The sequence below is a fragment of the Diadema antillarum genome, unplaced genomic scaffold (assembly GCF_040938485.1).
Source record: "Diadema antillarum isolate AM-2024a unplaced genomic scaffold, OU_Dant_1.0 seq00001849_RagTag, whole genome shotgun sequence".
NCBI classification, from domain to species: domain Eukaryota; kingdom Metazoa; phylum Echinodermata; class Echinoidea; order Diadematoida; family Diadematidae; genus Diadema; species Diadema antillarum.
In genome coordinates, this window is record NW_027272521.1 from 522,501 (window position 1) to 541,509 (window position 19,009).

Below are 19,009 nucleotides of genomic sequence, written 5' to 3' on the forward strand. Positions count from 1 at the left end.
CATACATTAATATATAACAAACGAAGGTAGATAGACAACTTGTGTATTGGTCTATATCACGCAGAGGATGTTAACTACACTGCAGGTCTACACGACGACTGCATGGTATGCTGAAATTCATGGGTATTATATCTGTGTAGTGTAAAGCATTATTCGCAGAGGCCTCACTTTGACCATGGACCTACATGTATAATAAGGTCCATACTTTGACTAGTTCTACGCGTGAGTGGTTGCGGCCTAACATTGCACACACACACACACACACACACACACAAACACACACACACACACATATATACACATACACACACTTCTATTTGATTAAATATCTATGCATGTATATGCATGTATACAATAAATTTTACATATATATAGATGTATATATATATATATATATCAATCCCCTCGTTTTTTATCAGTCATAGCCAGTATGTGCCTGTAGAGCCTAAGGGTGAAAGACAGAGCAATGCAATTTCAGTACGAGGAACTGAAGACTTCAATGGCAATATAAATACCAGAATATTGACTCATAATACGACGTCATATAGTGAGCAAGCAGTTTAGACCGGTCTCGTGTTTGCTTATCTCCTGTGCATTTCTTTCTCTCGCATCAGAGACTGAAAAAAAGTGATTGATATATAAATAAATGGACATATACCATGTAACGACTAGAAAGACCTGCAGTCCACAGTCCTCTTCTAATAATGGGATATTAAAGAATAATTACTGTAAACCTCTATTGATAAAGCATAATGATACATGTACATGACATAAGGGTTCGACCTGACGCAAAGTACAAGCGAACTGTTTGCAATTGTGGCTAACACCCGTAAAGCCTTGCAGTATTCTTTCGTAGGGCTAACACATGAATATATATTACAAATCACAAAGTAAACAAAAAAGAAAAGAAAAAAAAAACGGAGAACACACCTTTATTGTCTTGCCGTTCTATTGAGAAAAAAATCCTTAGCTAAAAGAGATAATGAATGCCTGCGTTTTTCTTTCCATGTATTGTATTAAGACATCTACGCAACGTGAACATGTGATTAAGGTTGAATAAACGCAGAGTGATGTTTCGAAAATTACAAAAAGTTGTGAACATTTGGCAATCAAACCAGCAGAATGACATTACAGTACATCCGCTTCGCTTCATATTCATCCTCCGAATCATTATTTTGATGATGTGTACATTTTGTATCACCGTAACCTTCAGTCTTTCAACCGTGACCCCCCCCCCCCCTCCCCCTTCAGCGACAATATAGCTACTTCAGAATAGCGCAAAGTAAAGATCACTCTTCAGGGCAAGAGTGCACAAAAAGTCGGGTCTACGGTGTGAAGTTGCAGTAGGATTCCAGTAACAACTCTAAATAGGGGCTGATACAGTGAAAAATATGAATAACAGTCAAGCTTTTATGAACATGATACGAACGCCGAAAGAACGATTCAGACCATTTCGTAAGACCTTTTTTTAAGAATTACGAACGTCGCAAAAACAACGTAAAAATGCAAGATTTTGGGAGATTTCCCATATAAGATCGCGAGACATTTCTAGAAGAGTGAAATTCTTAGGATGATCACTAGAACGTTAACAATACAAAAGAGATATGATCTCACCTATAGGCACTTGGATTTCAGTCACATGGTATTGCCTATAACAAAGCTTTTCTTAAACCAGCAGTTCGGATGGGTGGTTCAGTTCATGCACATGATTGTATTCCCTATTTTGTTTATGGGTGTTTTGTGATTTTATTTTACAGTCTATCACCGCTTTCGCTTAAAAAAGCGAACAAACACACACACAAAAAGTTCAAGACAACAGTTTGACCACCACTGAAGTGTACGGTATGAATGTTGCCGGAAAAAAAAATAGCTTACATGCACACAGGAATATTAATGCTTGCTAGAGAAACTCAAATCTGTGTCGTTCATTACATGGCGATGAATTAAAAAAAAAAGAACTATGCTTATACTCTGAAATTGATAGTCTGATTATGGTCGTCATAATTTACAATTTATGTCTTTTCTCTCTTTCACTGAATTGCAGTTCCCTGGTCGGTTCGACTAGTCGACGGCAGAGTTGACTCTGAGGGTCGCGTTGAAGTCTTCCTTGACGATACTTGGGGCGCGATATGTGACAACCTGTGGGGACCCGAGGATGCCGAGGTTGTCTGCAAACAGCTCGGCTACATCGGGGCGGACCTGGCTCTAGTAGCTTCGCCATTTGGGCGAGGAAATAACCCCGTACTCCTGGATAAAGTACAATGTAATGGTCTTGAATCAAACATATCAACTTGTCAGCATGCCGGTGTAGGCGTCAAGGATTGTCACGAATCAAAAATTGCAGCCGTAACGTGCACAACTGAAGGTAAAGTGCCAATGGTGTCTCAATCCTCTCTTCAGTACATCTTCTTATTGATTCACATCTTCATAAGTTTATGGACTCATAATGATATGCATGAGCAGCAGAAACCATTCGCTGTGAGAATTTTATTTACCCTTATCCACTTGTGAGGCATGATGCTGGGCACAAATTTGCTTATTTTAGCATGCTTCGATGTGTGTGCACGAGTAAAACTGATAACTCCACAAAAGTAAAGATGTAAACGAGTCTTGTGACTCTCATAAACCTATGTGACTTCTGAATTATGCAGATATCAATAGGGTATAAGGTTATAAATACAAATCTATACATGGTGTTCCTGATGCTTCAGATATCAGTGGGATGTGATATTATTAACGGTAAGTTAGGCCCTATATGTTGTAACCTCATGCTTGTTTTGTTAAGTCAATTCCTCACGCCAGTAACTTGTGAATCTGTAGATATCAGAAGATACAGTATACGATCCGGTACTCACAATAATCACTAATACCAAGGCTCCAACAATATAATGATCATCCGTCACGTGCAAGTTCTTCACCAGTAACTTGGCGTTTTCCCCAATGTTATCACTAGGAAGCCTTCGGCTGGTCAATGGCTCGACACCTTCTGAGGGACGCATAGAAGTTCTCAGCGAGTCAGGAGAATGGGGTACGATATGTGATGACGGTTGGGATATTGTCGATGCAGGGGTCGCGTGCCGAGAGCTGGGTTATCCCGACGCGTTGGAAGCTCGTATAAACCCTTTTCCATCTCACTTTGAACCACCTTTCGGTCAAGGAACAGGTCCGATTCTGCTTGATGGGGTTAGATGTTCCTACCAGAGACTTCTGAGAGATTGTCCAACGGAAAAGTCGTGGGGCATCCATGATTGTTCGCATAAGGAAGACGCAGGAGTGGTGTGCGACGACACAAGTAAGCTTAAGAATTGTTTCTTACCCCTCTCAAACCACGGGTGATGTTCGTTATTCTGAAGGTTCGTTAATCCATAAATGAAATATGATTTCGTAAAGGAGTTGTATACTTTTGGTTGAGATGCAGATCCAACTTTTTATCTTGTGCTTGCAAGATAATTAGAAGCAACTCATGAAATATGAAAGAGCATAATAATTCTAAGAGGGATTCAAAGTTTGTTTTTTTTTAAAGAAAAACCGTTAGTAAATGGCTGAGTTATCTAAAACGAAATAAAACAAAGCAAACCAGGTAATATGTGGGTCCCAACTTTTATTGGGGTCGCCTTGTTTTTGATATCTCAGTCATTTCGATACAAATTTTCATCAAATAATCTTTGCATCCCTATAAGAATTATATGCTCTTTGATATTTGAAAAGAAACTTCTCATGATCTCACAAAAAAGTGAAACATGAAGCCCTATCTCAACCTAAACTATACCATCCATTTTATCTGAAGTTTCGTCATTTCGGAACACATCAACTCCCTATGCCTAAGATGTTTGCTAATCCGTAATGGGGAAAAAGCTTCGTTAATCCGAACTTCTGTTGAGTTATTTCAAAGGATCGCTTTTCCAAGGATTTGTTGATCAGAAAATGAAATAACCAAGGGTTCCTTTCAAATCCAGTTACAAAAGCGGTGAATAAATGTGGCTCATAATGTAATACAGTGCAGCTCAAGAGGAATCACTTGTGGTGGAAACCACGAAAGGCAATCAAATCTAGCTGAATCCCCGACGATGACTGGGTACATGTGAATTCCCCTCAAAGCATCATCCCAAAATGAACTGTGCAAATATTTGCACTTCTCTCTGCACAGAGGACTAAAGCGCTCAAGGGCCCTGAGTTGGCTCAGTCGGTATAGCGCGTCTGCCTCACGATCACGCGGCCCGGGTTCGAACCCGAGTCTGGACTGAGCAATGTTGTGTGTAAGCATATCGTCCCCTCTAGCAAGAGGTAAAACACCCTGTACCTCGGGAAAATGTAGGTTATGATATTTCAATAAATGAAATTGTGACATTGTTAGATATTCATGCTCCATTAACAGTATTAAAGTTATATACTGTAATCATCAACGGAATCAGAAACTAATTAACTATTAATAAATCCCCAAGAATGATTTGTTTTATGTTTGCAAGTTATTGAACAAACATAATAGTATATAGACTCACTAGAATACCAGTGTATTGATACTTATAGGTTGATTAATTATACGACATACTATAAATATGTTAAGTACTACTAAACGGAAAGAAATATTATGTATAAATCTAGCATAATAGATCTGAAATAAAAGATTAATATACTATAGCAAAATATAGAATTCACACTTAAACTATTGGCTAGAACACCCCTTTTCTTAAAAAAATGAAATGATGCTAAAGTCACTTTTGATCATAATGAGCATTCAGTTTTTTGTCTCCCCTTTGTCATTATAATAAGATCCTTAAGCACATGATAACTTTTCATATTTTACATCAAAAAGAAGTTCTGTTTATGATGATATCAGTAATATACTGAAAATATTATAAAGCATATTGTTGGATCCATATGTTATATTTTCAACCTGTCGACGACTCAAGCGCGTCTATCAGATATTAAGAAAATCTCAAAAATTATACCACATTAAAACGGTCATAGGGAAGATTTGAAAAATCATAGACGCATTTCACTCTTACCTACTCCATCTAAAATATTAGAAAAATGTACTTTCCAAAATATATATATATTTTTTGATAGTGACATTTTGTTCAAGAATCAATTTGTATTTTGCTAAAAACATAGTAGAGACTACATCATATGCAATGTCACCTTTTACTGAAAAAGACAAAATTTCTCGAGCCATCGATACCTTTCAACAAACTGCCGTCGTCATCTGCAGTGGTTGAGAAGTGATTTGAAAGACTGGAAACAATTCACTTTCTTTTAACAAGGAAAAAATCTTCTTTCAGCCAAATTTATTGTGGGGTTCCACAGGGAAGTGTTGTTGAACAGTTATTATTCATTATTTATATAAATGGCTTTCCAAATTTTTCAGATGACCTCCCTACAATATAATAATAAACATAATGTAGTGGTTAAGAGCAAATAGATTATGTTTAATCTACGACAAAAAAAAAATATTTGTGACATTGTTCAGTAATAAATTGATGAATTGCCGAACGATGAACTTCTTTAGAATGAAATTATCTCAGAGGTTTATTCTGTGAAAATTCTTTGTTTAGCAGTTGCATTATTTTGTAGGAAACATATTTTTTTGATAATTATTGACTGCATATTCCGTATAATTTCTAGAAATATTGGTGAAATCAATAAATCAATAAAGTAGGGTTCTGATTCCCTGTTAAAAGTTATGTTATATTCGACATTAATTTCACCTTATTTAAATTATTTGATGATGTCATAGAATAGTATACATTCAGTTTATTTGAACAGAATATTTTTCTTGCCAAAAATAGCACTTCGAATGATTATCAATTCTTGTAAATATTTTCGTACTGATAACTTATCTGTGGAAAAGAAAAAAAATAAAAGTTAGTTAATTTTTTTATCATCAAAAATAGGTCAGTTTGTGTATACCTAACAAAATATTTAGCGTCCTTTAGTTTTGAAAAACAATATGTTTAGTATAGTAAAAGTATTAATACTCTACTCGTTACACAGCTGAGCACCATTTGCTCCTTACTCTAACTGTCTTCACTAGATAAACTTTTTTTTTTTGGGGGGGGGGGGTTAACTCTTAATTGTGGGAGTTCCTCAACGAAATACAAAAAGCTCTCCCAGTCTTAAACCATTTTGTATAAGTTTAATGAATTTTGACATTTATTCCTATATATCCCATGATTAGTAAACTGGGAATTGTTCCTTTTCTACGTGCATCGAAGATATCATAACCTTGCTTACAATCCTTCAAGCCGGCTCCTTTCTCCCTTTATCTCTTCGATCGCTGCCTTTCCCCTGTTCTTTATCGTTCTTTACTTGATAAACGCACTTTTTTGTTTCTTTTTTTTTCTGGGCAGTGTAGATGTGCGTGTGTGCACCCCATGTTTACCACGATATAATAACAACTGTTTTTTTTTTTTGGCACTGGTTAATTCATATGTGCTTATGTTGTAATTTTTGCATAAACAAAGTTGTAGTGATGTACCTTCAGTAAAAGGACTGCATTATGTAACTTCGCTTTTCGGCAGCACGACAATTTCTATTTTTTTAATATCATGTTGGCATGAAATATTTTTTGATGGATGTAATACTCAAGGATATTGTTTGAAGAATGAAATGAACGCAGAATAATATAGTTTTGAGGAATAGAAGAAGTGTCACCATCACAGCATGAAAAGTATACAAATTACCTTCCAAACTGGACTCTTGTGTTTGTCATCATCATAATTATAGTCTAATTAGTTTCATTCGTTATTTATATTTTCTTTGCAATCCAATTTACCGGTTCTTAGCCGTTCGTATGGTGGGCGGAGAATATCCGGATGAGGGTCGAGTGGAGGTGTTCTACGGAGGCACGTGGGGGACAATCTGCACACACGAATGGAGCATCGAAGACGCGCACGTATTCTGTAGACAGTTGGGGTATCCACTGGGAGCTCGCTCGATAAAGGGTGTACCAAGTGACCGTGGTAACGTAGTGTTACTAGATGGTTTGCAATGTAACGGAAGTGAAGCAAGTCTTTCCGACTGTCCGTCAAGCGGATGGGCCAATAATGAGAACTGTGATTCCGAGTCAGCTCAGGTGGCAGGTGTTGTGTGTAACGGTAGGTGAAGAGGCATTACCTTGATGCATTCACTATACCTCCTTTGTAGGTATCTTTGTGTGTCCTAATCTCTCAGTACATATATTGCGACCGTAAACAGAATGAAATTTAATTTGAGGACGACTTATCAAACATTATGATTTATATTCAATACACCTGTATGATATCATTGTCAGAACTTAAACAACTTGTAAAATATATATCAGGACTTTGATGTAATTCAGCATGCTTCTCGATCTATCCTGAATAGAGATATTCTAAAAAGTAAGACAAAATGAATAAAAATTAATTATGTGTACCGGTCATGGATATAAATTCAGACACATAGCACACAATAAGCCTGCGAAGACTTAGGGGAATTGATCGAAGAAAATTGTTTTACGTTCAGACTGTTTTAAATTGATATACATGATTATGTACATGCATGATAAAGTCTCTTGACCGTTGGAGCCTATTTATAGGTATCCTATGGCAGGTATAATTGTCGTTTTTGTTTGTCGTTGTTTTTATCCCCAGTGCCATCTGTTGTCATCGATTTACTCAGCGGATCGAGCTCCTTGGAAGGGGTCGTGAGATATCGAGAAGACACTACTAGCGGTTTGATCTGTGACGAGGACTGGGGGAACAGGGAAGCAACCGTTGTCTGTCGCCAGCTGGGGTACGCTGAAGCTAGCAGCTCGAAACCAGTCTCGCTCGAGAGTGTGAGGGGAAATATATTTTACAGGGATTACCAATGTGAGGGGACGGAATCCCAGTTAAGCGAATGTGCCTATAATAGGACTCTGAATCCCGCTGAGTGTGTTTCTGATTACATTGCTCAAGTCACATGTGGACCTCCTAAAGGTAAGATCCAGTTACATTTTTACGTAATGCATTATCTTGGTAGAATTCTATCATGAGCCTAGTATTCTCCAGATTTAACTATCCAAGGCATATCCTGTTACATGCCTTCATCTTCTACTGTTGTTGTTGCTGTTGTTGTTGTTGTTTTTTGGTAAGCACTATATGTATTCCTTGGCAGGCGTATATTTCACTCTTCTTATTTTCATTAACATTATACTGGGTCTGTTATAGGAAAAGTACAGCTTGACGTGCTGGCTAGTTGGGAAGGAGTTTATCCATAATTATTATTGTGATATGCAGGCATACTCTTATACAGTACTCTCCGCATAATTGGGTAGGTTTGGGCAGAGCGTTTCTTACCCGATTAAGTGGAGTACCCGATTAACAGAAGAACACGTCTCATTCACATTTGACACACACAATGTGTATGTGCCTGTACATGCATTGTACACTGCACCGAACACCTACACCGTATGCTTAACACGCGTGCTTGCACGGCACATTATACATACCTTACACTTGCTCAGTCAGGAGCATTAATTTACACTCTTTTTATGGACAAATATGTCTCCATAAAACTTTGTGGTTTGACTAAGACTCCTCTCTAACGTGGAAAATTTGACATTCATGATTTCTTAAAGTGTTATATCTGTGATAAAATTTGGGTAGAAAGTAGATTGGAAGAAAATTATTTACCCATTTATGCCGCCAATGCGGATAGGCAACCCGATTATCAGGTAATTTTAATGTGCATTGGAACTGACTTTGACATTTCTACCCAATTAAACGGAGTACCCGTATAGAGTAAGCGATACCCGATTACGCGGAGAGTGCTGTATATAAGAATTAACATAGGTGATGGATTATTTCATTATAATTTTGTTTGCCCTTATTTGAAAATAATTTATAGAGACGTTCATATCAGTCTACATGTGATTTAGATTTCCATGTGCTTATACGTTGCAGCACATGACAGATTTTTTTTTCTGTGTGTGTGTGTATTAAATAAAGCACTTTTCAACCGTAGTATTTAGGAAAATTTACTCCCCAACTATGTCGCAAGTTTCTCAAAATTCGTTCAAGTACCAAATGGTGCAAAAGAGTTGCATGGACCGACACGTGGGGAGGGGTTAGAAAATGAAAATAATTGGGGCGCTTTTCGTTTTTCTTTTAATTTCTTTGGTCTTAAGTGCCCCCCCCCCCCCAAGCACACACACACACACACACACACACAAAAAAAAACTAAAAAAAAAAACTGTTGCGCTACCTGGACCGGCTACTGCTCGTTGCGTTAAGAATAGTGAAACAACCTGCTTAGTTCAGCTTGAAAAAAAAAAAAAACTAGTATTATTCACACAAAGATTGTGTATTTTCTCTTTACATCTTACTCTTATACTATTATTAACATTCTTTGTACTCTTATACCCCGAAATTCTACATTCTAGATTTACTTTTTGTCGATTGACATGATAGAACGATGTAATTAATGCATCTGAATTAGTGTCCAAACGAATAAGTCTCAGACTTAAAAAGATAACTATGTTGAAAGAATATTATCTCAAGAGATCCCTAAAGGTCCTCTAATTAGTAACTGTTCCTTTTTTCACGATGAATGATGGCTAGATTTCGATATTCGAGCAGACGGCAGCGAGTATCCCGAGCAGGGTCGAGTGGACGTCTTCTTGAACGGAGAATGGGGTTTGCTGACCGATTCTTATGTGTCTTACGACGTCCGTGAAGTTTGTTGCCGTCAACTGGGTTACGCTGGATCCACTGTTGCATACTTTTACGGAAACGTTTTTCAGCGAGGCGTGAGCAATATCCTTATCAAAAACATCGGATGCTCGGGCTCAGAGAAACGCATCCAGGATTGCCCTACAGTGGATCTGGTGAGTGACGGCGACACGCATACTACCCCTGATGACTCTGTCGAAGTGGTGTGCTATCCTTATGGTGAGTAGGAAGCAGTTGGTTTTATGAGGCCCTGTCACACCTTTCCGGGCAAACTACGCGGGCTTGTTGCGTGTGTGGATTTCTCAGCACGCAGAGTAATTTTCTGCGGGCGGACAAGGATCTGGGCGAATTTCGCGTGCGTCTTACTTGCTGGACGTGTGCTATTTACGTTCTCTACTCACGTTCTAGTTGCAGGCTAGTTGCGTGGGAGTTGCCTGCGAGGTACACATGTGCTACCGCTATGGCCCTTCTACTGGTGTTCTGCGTGGACATCTGCGGGCAACCCCCGCGACTCACCCGGAACAAGTTTGAGCATGCTCAAGGACCCGTCACACCTTTCCGGGCAAGCTTTGCTTGTGACTTGCGGGGAACAATTTTGCTACCTGGAAGTCCCCGCAGATGGCCGCACATTGACAGTATCTAGCACGTAGCCGCCCGTAGTTGCGCACGCACGTTCCATTTACCCAGCCAATAGTTTTGAGCATGCTCAGAACCTTTTCTGGGTGACTGCCGGGGATTGCCAGCAGAGGTCCACGCAGAACGCCAGCAGAGGTCCACGCTGAACACCAGTAGGAGGCCCGTAGCTGCCGCAAGTCACATGCAGTTAACCCGCGTTCATGTCGAGGGTCAGTCACTGCCTTTCTTTCTGGTTACAGCAGTAGTTGAAAGTCGGCTGTGGTTAGAATTATGACATTCTCTGGGACCACTGCCAAATAGACATTCCTTCAGAGGAATTCCTTCACTGAGTTGTCACACAGAATACCCGCAAGTAAAACTTAAGTAGCACGCGTCAAGCAAGTAAGACACATGCAAAAAGTTTCCCTAATCCTTGTCCGCCCTCAGAAATTGTCCGATATGCTGGAAAATCCTCACACGCAAAAAACCCGCGTAGCTTGCCCGGAAAGGTGTGACAGGGCTTAAACATGGCTGCGGGTAAACAGGATTTGCGTGCGAACCTCCGGGCGACTACGGGCGAGATACGTGCTAAGTACTGTCATGTGCGGGCCATCTGCGGGGATCTCCGGGTAGCAAAAGTTGCTCTCAGCAAATCACACGCAAAGCTTGCCCGGAAAGGTGTGACAGGGCCTTAGGTTCATGTCTGTGCCTGTTTGTATGAGTTTGTACTAGGTGTTACAAAAAACATTTTCCACTTTTGATCCTTAAAGGCCGTGTCACACCATAACGCGGACTTGTAGCGAGGAGGTAGTTTCCAACACGTAGAAGATTTTCAGCGGGTGAACAAGAATGTTTGCAATTTTCATTCATGCCTTGTCATACCGTACGGGGGAACTTCTGCGGCTTGACTTGCGGGGAAACAAATTTACTCCAAGGAGCTCTCCGCAGTTGGTCCGCACCTGGCAGTATCTAGCGCGTAGCTGCTCGGACGTGCTCACGCAAGTCCGATTTAACCGCAGCCAAGTTTTGAACATGACCAAAATTTTTTCCGGGTGAGTCGCGGGAATGCCCGTAGAGGTCCACGCAGAACGCCAGTAGGAGACCCTTAGCGGCAGTACTTCCCAGGCAATTCCCACGCAGGTACTTCGCAGTCCCGCATGCAGCCAAGATAATGAAATTCTGTGAGATTTCAGCAATGCCATTAGAGGAATTCCTTCACTAAGTTGTCAGCCCCCACGCGACTGGTACAAAGGTCACACAGTATACTCGCAAGTATAACGCGTCCAGCAAGTAAGACACATGCGCTGACTCGCACAAATCCTTTTCCGCCCTCAGGAATGTCCGGTATGCTAGAAAATCCCTACACGTAACAAGCCCGAGTAGCTTGCCCGGAAAGGTGTGACAGGGCCTAAACACGGTTGCGGGTAAAAAAATATGCGACTACTTTTGAGATACATGCTAGGTACTGTCATGTGCGGATATCTACGGGGACCTCCGGGTAGTCAAAATTGTTCTTTGCAAGTCGCACGCAAGGCTGGTGTGACACGGCCTTAATAGTTCAAAAACTATATATCAGATAACACTGACATTGATGTGACCAATAGCTGAATAGTGTACAATTTTGTTGGAGGTAATTAAGAAATGATAGCATAAATCAGTTTCATCAAATTCAAGATTTATTTTGACAGTTAGGTTTCATATTTTGCTCTGTTTATAACCCTCTGTACAAAATTTTAATTTTGCACAGGGGTCAATTGGTGTGTATGGGAGTGTGTAGTTAACACCCTGACACTGGTCCTGAACAATGGCCGAGATTGGAATGCTCCATAACATATTCATGAGAAATTCCACTATCACAGTTAGTCTTTATTCACCCTGAAATGCAGTGTATGCAAGCACATGAAACATGTGCTAATATATTTGTCATGTGCCTGCATTTTTAGTCCATGGGCCAAGAGCCGAAAAATGGGTTGTTGGTACCAACCGAGGTGGCAAAACCTTTTTGGTGTCATTTTGTTTGTCGGACATAGATACGCTTATCAAGCTATGATAGCATTTCCAAATGAGTAGCTTAGTCATAATAAATGAATTTTTAACCAATTTGGTCTCGTTTTTATATCCCTATACTTCTGAATCGAAACTAACCGCTACACAAATACGAGCACTGCCTTCTGTATGTCCACAGGTGTTCTGTTGTAAACGCGGTGCGCTTAGTCTTTATTCAAGGCAGCGAAGGGAATATCCAAAGGGTTATGATGTCCACAGCTGTAACGCGGTGCGCTTAGTCTTTATCTAGAACAATGTATCGTTATCATATCTAAAGTTCCTAATAAAAGGGATTATCTATACTGTTTTTATACCACCCTCTCAACAAATACATCAGTTTTAAACAAAAATCACTCTGTTTATTTACAACATTACTAATTATAATTTATTGTAGTGTACCGGTACATTGTTTTTGCATAATCTTTCAGTGTTGGATGGAAATAAAGTGACATTGGCGTAGTATAAGCGTTTTCAACGTAGCGTTTTCACCTGAAAATGATAAATAATTGAAAAATACACTAAAATTCACGAGAAATTGCTTTCCTGTTGTTGTTGTTGTTTTTAGATAACGGGATATACACTGTACTATAAGCTTTGGATATTCCCTTCGCCGTCTTGAATATTAGACTAAGCGCTGTGGACATCATAACCCTCGGATATTCTCTTCGCTGCCTTGAATAAAGACTAAGCGCACCGCGTTTACAACAGAACACCTGTGAACATACAGAAGACAGTGCTCTTCTTGGTATAGCGGTTGGTCTCAATTCAGAAGTACAGGGATATAACAACGAGACCGAATTGGTTTAAAATTCATTTACTATGACTAAGCTACTCATTTGAAAATGCTATCATAGCTTGATAAGCATATCTATGTCCGACAAACAAAATGACACCAAAAAGGTATTGCCACCTCAGATGGTACCAATATCTGGCCTGGCCCATGGACTAAGAAGCCTAGTCGGCAGAGCTCTGAAAAGGTGGTATTTGTGGTATTCATGTCTATTGTTCAGGATCATTGTAAGCACACACTCACATACACATCACTGGTTCCTGTGTAAAGTTCAATTTTGTACAGAGGGTCCAAATTTGACCAAAATCTGGAACTTAACTTTCAAATTAATCCTGGATTTAACAAAACTGATTCATGCTCTCATATTCAAATCACCTCCAACTGAATTGTACACTATTCAGCTATTACTCATATCAATGACAGTGTTATCTGATGTATAGTTTTCGAACTACTAAGGATCAAAAGTGGGAAATGTTTTTGTCACACTTAGTATAATCATTATAAAGTTGTGTTGGGGACCAACATTTTGTTCTACATACGTACCACACACAGGTATATCTACTCACGACATGCGCGGGTGCGCGCACACACATGCACAATAGGCACATTGACAACTTAAAAATTTTAAAGGACAACTTTATTTCCATGTATCCAGTGTACAACCATGCTGATAGGGTGTTGCGACATTTTATATTTGTCAGTGACGTTATATTACAAGTACAGTTGCTAATTCATTCATCAATCAAATAACGCAATTCATAAGGCCCCTTATAATATTGGCGGTTTCAAATTGCAGCTACTATGGCTATGATTTATGTAATAGTCTATGTGTCATAAAAAACAAAAAAGACCAAACCCAAAAGAAATTGAAATTCAGATGATAGAATATGAAGAAGGCATAAATTGAATATATTTCCCCATTATATATTTTCCCCATTCTGCCTTATTGCTCTCTGTTTTAGAATCTGTTGCGAATCATCCCGTGAGATTGATTGACGCTGACGGGAACATCAACAATAACTTCGGAATGGTTCAAATATATAATGGCCACTGGGGTGCTGTATGTGACTCCACTTTCGGTGGAACCGATGTGAGTATTTAAACTGCCATATTGTTTTTATCTTGTATAAACTAGATACAAATGATACTTCTCAGACGAACAATTTTATCCCTCCCTGCGTTTAGATAATTCATATGTTGATAGTTATGATGATTATACTTCGTTTTCTGACCATCTGTGGAATATCATGCCAAACATGTTTATTGCCTCTAAGATGAATGCGTTGATCGTGTATTGTTATCATAGGTTCTGTGTAGGGAGCTTGGTCACTCCAATACGGATGACGCCAGGTATCTGTACAGCTACGAGTACGACGGAACTGCGTGGGAGTACCCTGACATTTGGTTCGAGTTTTCCTATTGCCCATCTGACGTTGACAAGATTTTCGAATGCTACCATGAGCCGTGGGGCTACTCCAGTGGCTGCTCTGGGATCAACTCCTTAGCCTTCGTGACGTGCGTGCCCTATAATCCTGAAACTAATCCAACCTCAGGTGAGCTATTAGATAGCAAAGGGAAGATTTTGCGAAACAAATTGTTTGCTTGCCCAGTATAACTTTGCCAAAACCGAAAGCTTCAAACTAAATGTTGTTCTCGATGTGTTTGTGGCAATGTATGTTTAGGAAGGAATGGGAGGGGTGACCCTCGAAGATATCAACCATTGGTCATCAGTACTTGCACATTCAAGAAAAAAAAAGATATCCTCGAATTATTTGGAGGAAGACAACACCACACTTGCAGTTACACCCACAGTTTAAATACATACGTTGAGTTATGAGTCTATAATATATGTGATTTGAATTTTGCTCTAATTGCAATAAAATATTTCTTCTTCTATAAGCACTTTAACATTAACATGCAAATGTAAGAATCAACAGATGATGATTGAGCACAGCTGTAAAATGTTGACAGTCCTTAGTGTGAATCTGATCACACATTGTTATTTCTTTGATCAAATTTACAGAGGGTAGCTCTGCAGTATATATATATATTATAAATAAATATATATATATATATATATATATATGATATATATATATATATATACATATATATATATATATATATATGATATATATATATGTATATATATATATATATATATATATATATATATATATATATGTCTGGGGGGGGGGGGGGTTTGTGTGTGTGTATGTGTGTGTTTCCGGAGGGTGGTTGCATTGGGATTACCCCAAGTAAATTGCAGGCCTAATCCCATACGAGCGCCTTTGTCCACTGGAAAATATTGTGATACATTTTCAAGATTAGCGCAAGGCAAGAAGAGAACAAAAAGATATCCGCTTTAAAGTAAAATGCCTTATGATTCGTTTCTCAAAGACATGGGACTTATCGGGTACTCTTACGTACACCTTTGTCCAATGAAACATGATGAGTGCAAGATGTTTTCCATGGGGTATGAGCGCCATGCAATGTTCGAACCAAGAATCACACGTTCTTTAAAGTCCAAAGCCTATCGAATGCAAGAATGTGCCGTCGTGTTACCACTCAATTATGAACTTACTTTGCTCGTCTTTTCTCTTGATTACCCTTATTCAGGTCCATATTATCCTGACCAAAACGCGAGTGGTCTCGAGGCGTGGCAGATAATCATCGTCGCAGTTGTGATATTCGTGATACTCTTCTTCGTCGCCTGCTGTTGTTGGCGAGGGGGAAAGTCGCAACCAACGTCCTCTGCTGCGAACGGCATCGTTAGTGCTGCCTACGTACCCACAACGAATTCAACTCACTTTGAGGTGTCACCGGCGGAAGCATCATGTCCTCCACCAGCCTACGTGCCGCCTTCACCGGAACCGGTTGAAGCGCCGCCAACGTACGAATCGGTGACACCGTACAGCGTTCCCAAAGACACGGCAAATGACTCTGATGACGCGTAGCTACTTCGAGTTTGAAAACTTCAGTTATCTTACGGAAGATTTCCTTGATGGATACGATTCCAAGAGATTTACGTCGCTTTTGACGTCGTGAATTGAACATTTTTTTTTTTACGTTTCTACCAAAGATATCAAAGGATATTTATCATCACATATGAATTTTATGATGATGTTATTTCATGTGCCATATTACCTGATGAAACGCAATCTTTGTGATAGAAAGTAGGCTTAGCTTTCAAAGCACAAGGTACAGTATATGAGGTTAAAATCTCCAGCGCAAACACTCATTCACTCACACACCCACACACACGCCGTATAATTATTATTCTAAGACACATGCATACAGACTGTGTGCGGAGGATCTCAAATTTGCGAATGATTTAGTTAGCCCTTGATTGGATGACCATTTTCGTGCTCTTGCAGTGTGCGTACATCAAGAATCTCTGCATCCACTGACTTCTCTGCACCACAAGGCATGAAAGGATAATTAGTTTTGTTTAGTTTTTTTCACGCAAGGACCAAAAAAAAATTGGCCCACTTCTTGTTCATTCTTAATGAAGACATAATGACGATGGTCGATTTGCGGAGCCTATAATCGATAGGGCAAGAGTGCCCAAAATGCAAACACCTTGACAACTCATTTTGAAGCTATGATGTAGATGCTCATTTCGGAATGATTTTGTGTGTGTGATCCAAAATGAAACAAAACTCAGACAAAACTATTTTATATCAGAGTTGTATTACATTTTCGGCAGCCCCGATTTGAGAGCCCACGTAAGGGATTTTGATATGAGCAAACACTCCCTTAATGGTGGGCATTATACTGTATAGCAATAGTTACAGCACGCGTAAAAATAATACGACTGAAAAGGATATAGCTCAAAAGAGATACATTAATGCTTGTAGTGGAAATGCTCGTGACATTTACTTAAGTGCCGGGATTTTTATTCTGAAGTTGCTTTTACTCTTTTTACAATGGACTACATGGCATTCCCTCAAAACTTTTTCTTAATGCAATCCATACAAACGATTTATATTATGAGGCTCGACATTGACTTCATTCTCTGGTGTGGCACATTTAATTTCGAGCCACTAGAATCTGAATAAGCTTTAGTTGCTCGAAAATAGAAATGTTGTGGTCCGAAAGAAATGGAAACATAATCGATTCTGAATTTTGTTGCCCGCTCGGGCTACCAAAAGATATCCTTTCTGGAAGTAAAACCCTGTTAACCCATTATAACTGTATTCTTTATCATTAACTATTTAACAGTCTTTCATCGTATCGTTGCTATATTAAAAATGAATGTTATGTGCTGAAATAAGTGAAGTGAGTGGAGATAGATAATTTCGTGGTGCTGCAATGAGATTTTAAAATGCATATTGTGTTTGAGTCCTGATATACCATGATCTAAAATGACTTTCATAAAGAGTGAGGTTACTAGACATTAGTCTATTCAAAATCAAACGGTACATAATATACGAATGTTGTCGACTTTCAGAGTTTGCAATGTTCTGACACAGTAATATTGACAACAACAAAATAAAAATATGATACATTAATAATTGTATGAACAAACTTTTCATTGTCTACTTCAACAAGGGGAAAAGGCGCTTCTTGAACATGAGGAGGAAATCCACAGTATAGAGGAGGGAAGAGGTAATAATCCACGATCATTCAACTGCCATAACAAAAGTAGATGGATCCCGGAGCAGCTGTAGAGCAAAGTGTAGAAAATCTGATAGTATATCAATGTTGGTACTTTTTAATGATATCTATAGTTATTGTTTCAGATTTCAGTCTAATCATGTATCAGTCTAGATTAGCAAATATGTAACGAGCATAGACATCTCAGACAGATTGCTTCCACTTTTTTTAGGGAAACATTTTAATGATATTGTGTGTACGAGATTTCCGTTGAAGGACTATTGCATCCCTGCATGTGTTATTGTAGATCCAGGGGTAATCAAAGACAGCATGATTATACGCAGCATGTAGGGATTTTGATTCAGTAAACTGCAATATGTATTAAAATGAGACCGTAGTTTTATCACTTTCTTGTCTGCTGCATTGTCAAGTTTAATAGACATCGATTGGTGCGTGTGATTGGTGAATGAGTATTCTATCAAACGTGACAATAATTGTGGTGTCCAAGTATAAGAACAGAAAAAGAGGTTGTTATTTGTCTAGGCCCTAGGCACCCAACAGATGCACAAACACACAAGCACAAACGAACAAACTGTGTGTATACAAGGTATAATAATTATGTCAGTCGTATGGATCCTCGGATATCGTGTAGAAATGCAATTATTGCATGCGTCACACTGATATACTATTCGAATAAACGTGTTCGTGCACTCTAAAAAAGAAAATGGTATATCCAATATCTTTAAAGGACTTACTCCTCTAAACTTTTCTAAATGTTAGATTTAACACTCAAAATCGTGAGTTACCATTTTATTTCTGTTTAAGTAAAAAAAAAAGATAAAATAAGCCAAACATTTTGAAAATGCTCGTCATCTATAAAGCTGGGACGCCACCAGTGCCATCTTGGTTTTGCAAATTACGTTCAAAAGTTCAAAGACTGACCTTAAAACACGTAGTTTAATGGTTTGATCATGCCAACGTCCTCCTGCTGAACACACAGTAATGAGGTTTAGCATAGACACATTCTCACACAGGCAATATGCTTTATTTCATAGCTTCGAAAATGTGTGCCAAAATATGCATAATTTTGTGCTTGTAAAGAATTTGGCAAGATAAACGTTTCTCAGGATAAGTTCAAGTCCATTATACCATATATGTCGCCTTCATGGTCTTGCCAATGAGTCAAAAATTGACGTTTAAATGATGCGATGCTGTCTTTTGTAACGGCATGCTTTTCATAATGTACATTTAGGTCTAACTGCTGAACTGGTTCCATCGTAATCAGCTG

General features: G+C 38.9%; 1 protein-coding gene across 1 annotated transcript in view; it reads left to right on the forward strand.

The window, feature by feature from the left end:
* The window catches only part of LOC139712738 (scavenger receptor cysteine-rich domain-containing group B protein-like), an 18,790-nt gene extending 974 nt beyond the window's left edge, over positions 1-17,816 (forward strand). Inside the window, exons 2-9 of the mRNA XM_071624534.1 lie at positions 2,045-2,365; positions 2,954-3,292; positions 6,783-7,094; positions 7,611-7,937; positions 9,561-9,890; positions 14,085-14,212; positions 14,429-14,675; positions 15,742-17,816. Coding sequence (XP_071480635.1) covers positions 2,045-2,365; positions 2,954-3,292; positions 6,783-7,094; positions 7,611-7,937; positions 9,561-9,890; positions 14,085-14,212; positions 14,429-14,675; positions 15,742-16,079 — 2,342 coding nt within the window. The 3' untranslated portion in view covers positions 16,080-17,816. The remainder of the gene's footprint in view (positions 1-2,044; positions 2,366-2,953; positions 3,293-6,782; positions 7,095-7,610; positions 7,938-9,560; positions 9,891-14,084; positions 14,213-14,428; positions 14,676-15,741) is intronic.
* The last annotated feature ends 1,193 nt before the right edge of the window (positions 17,817-19,009 follow it).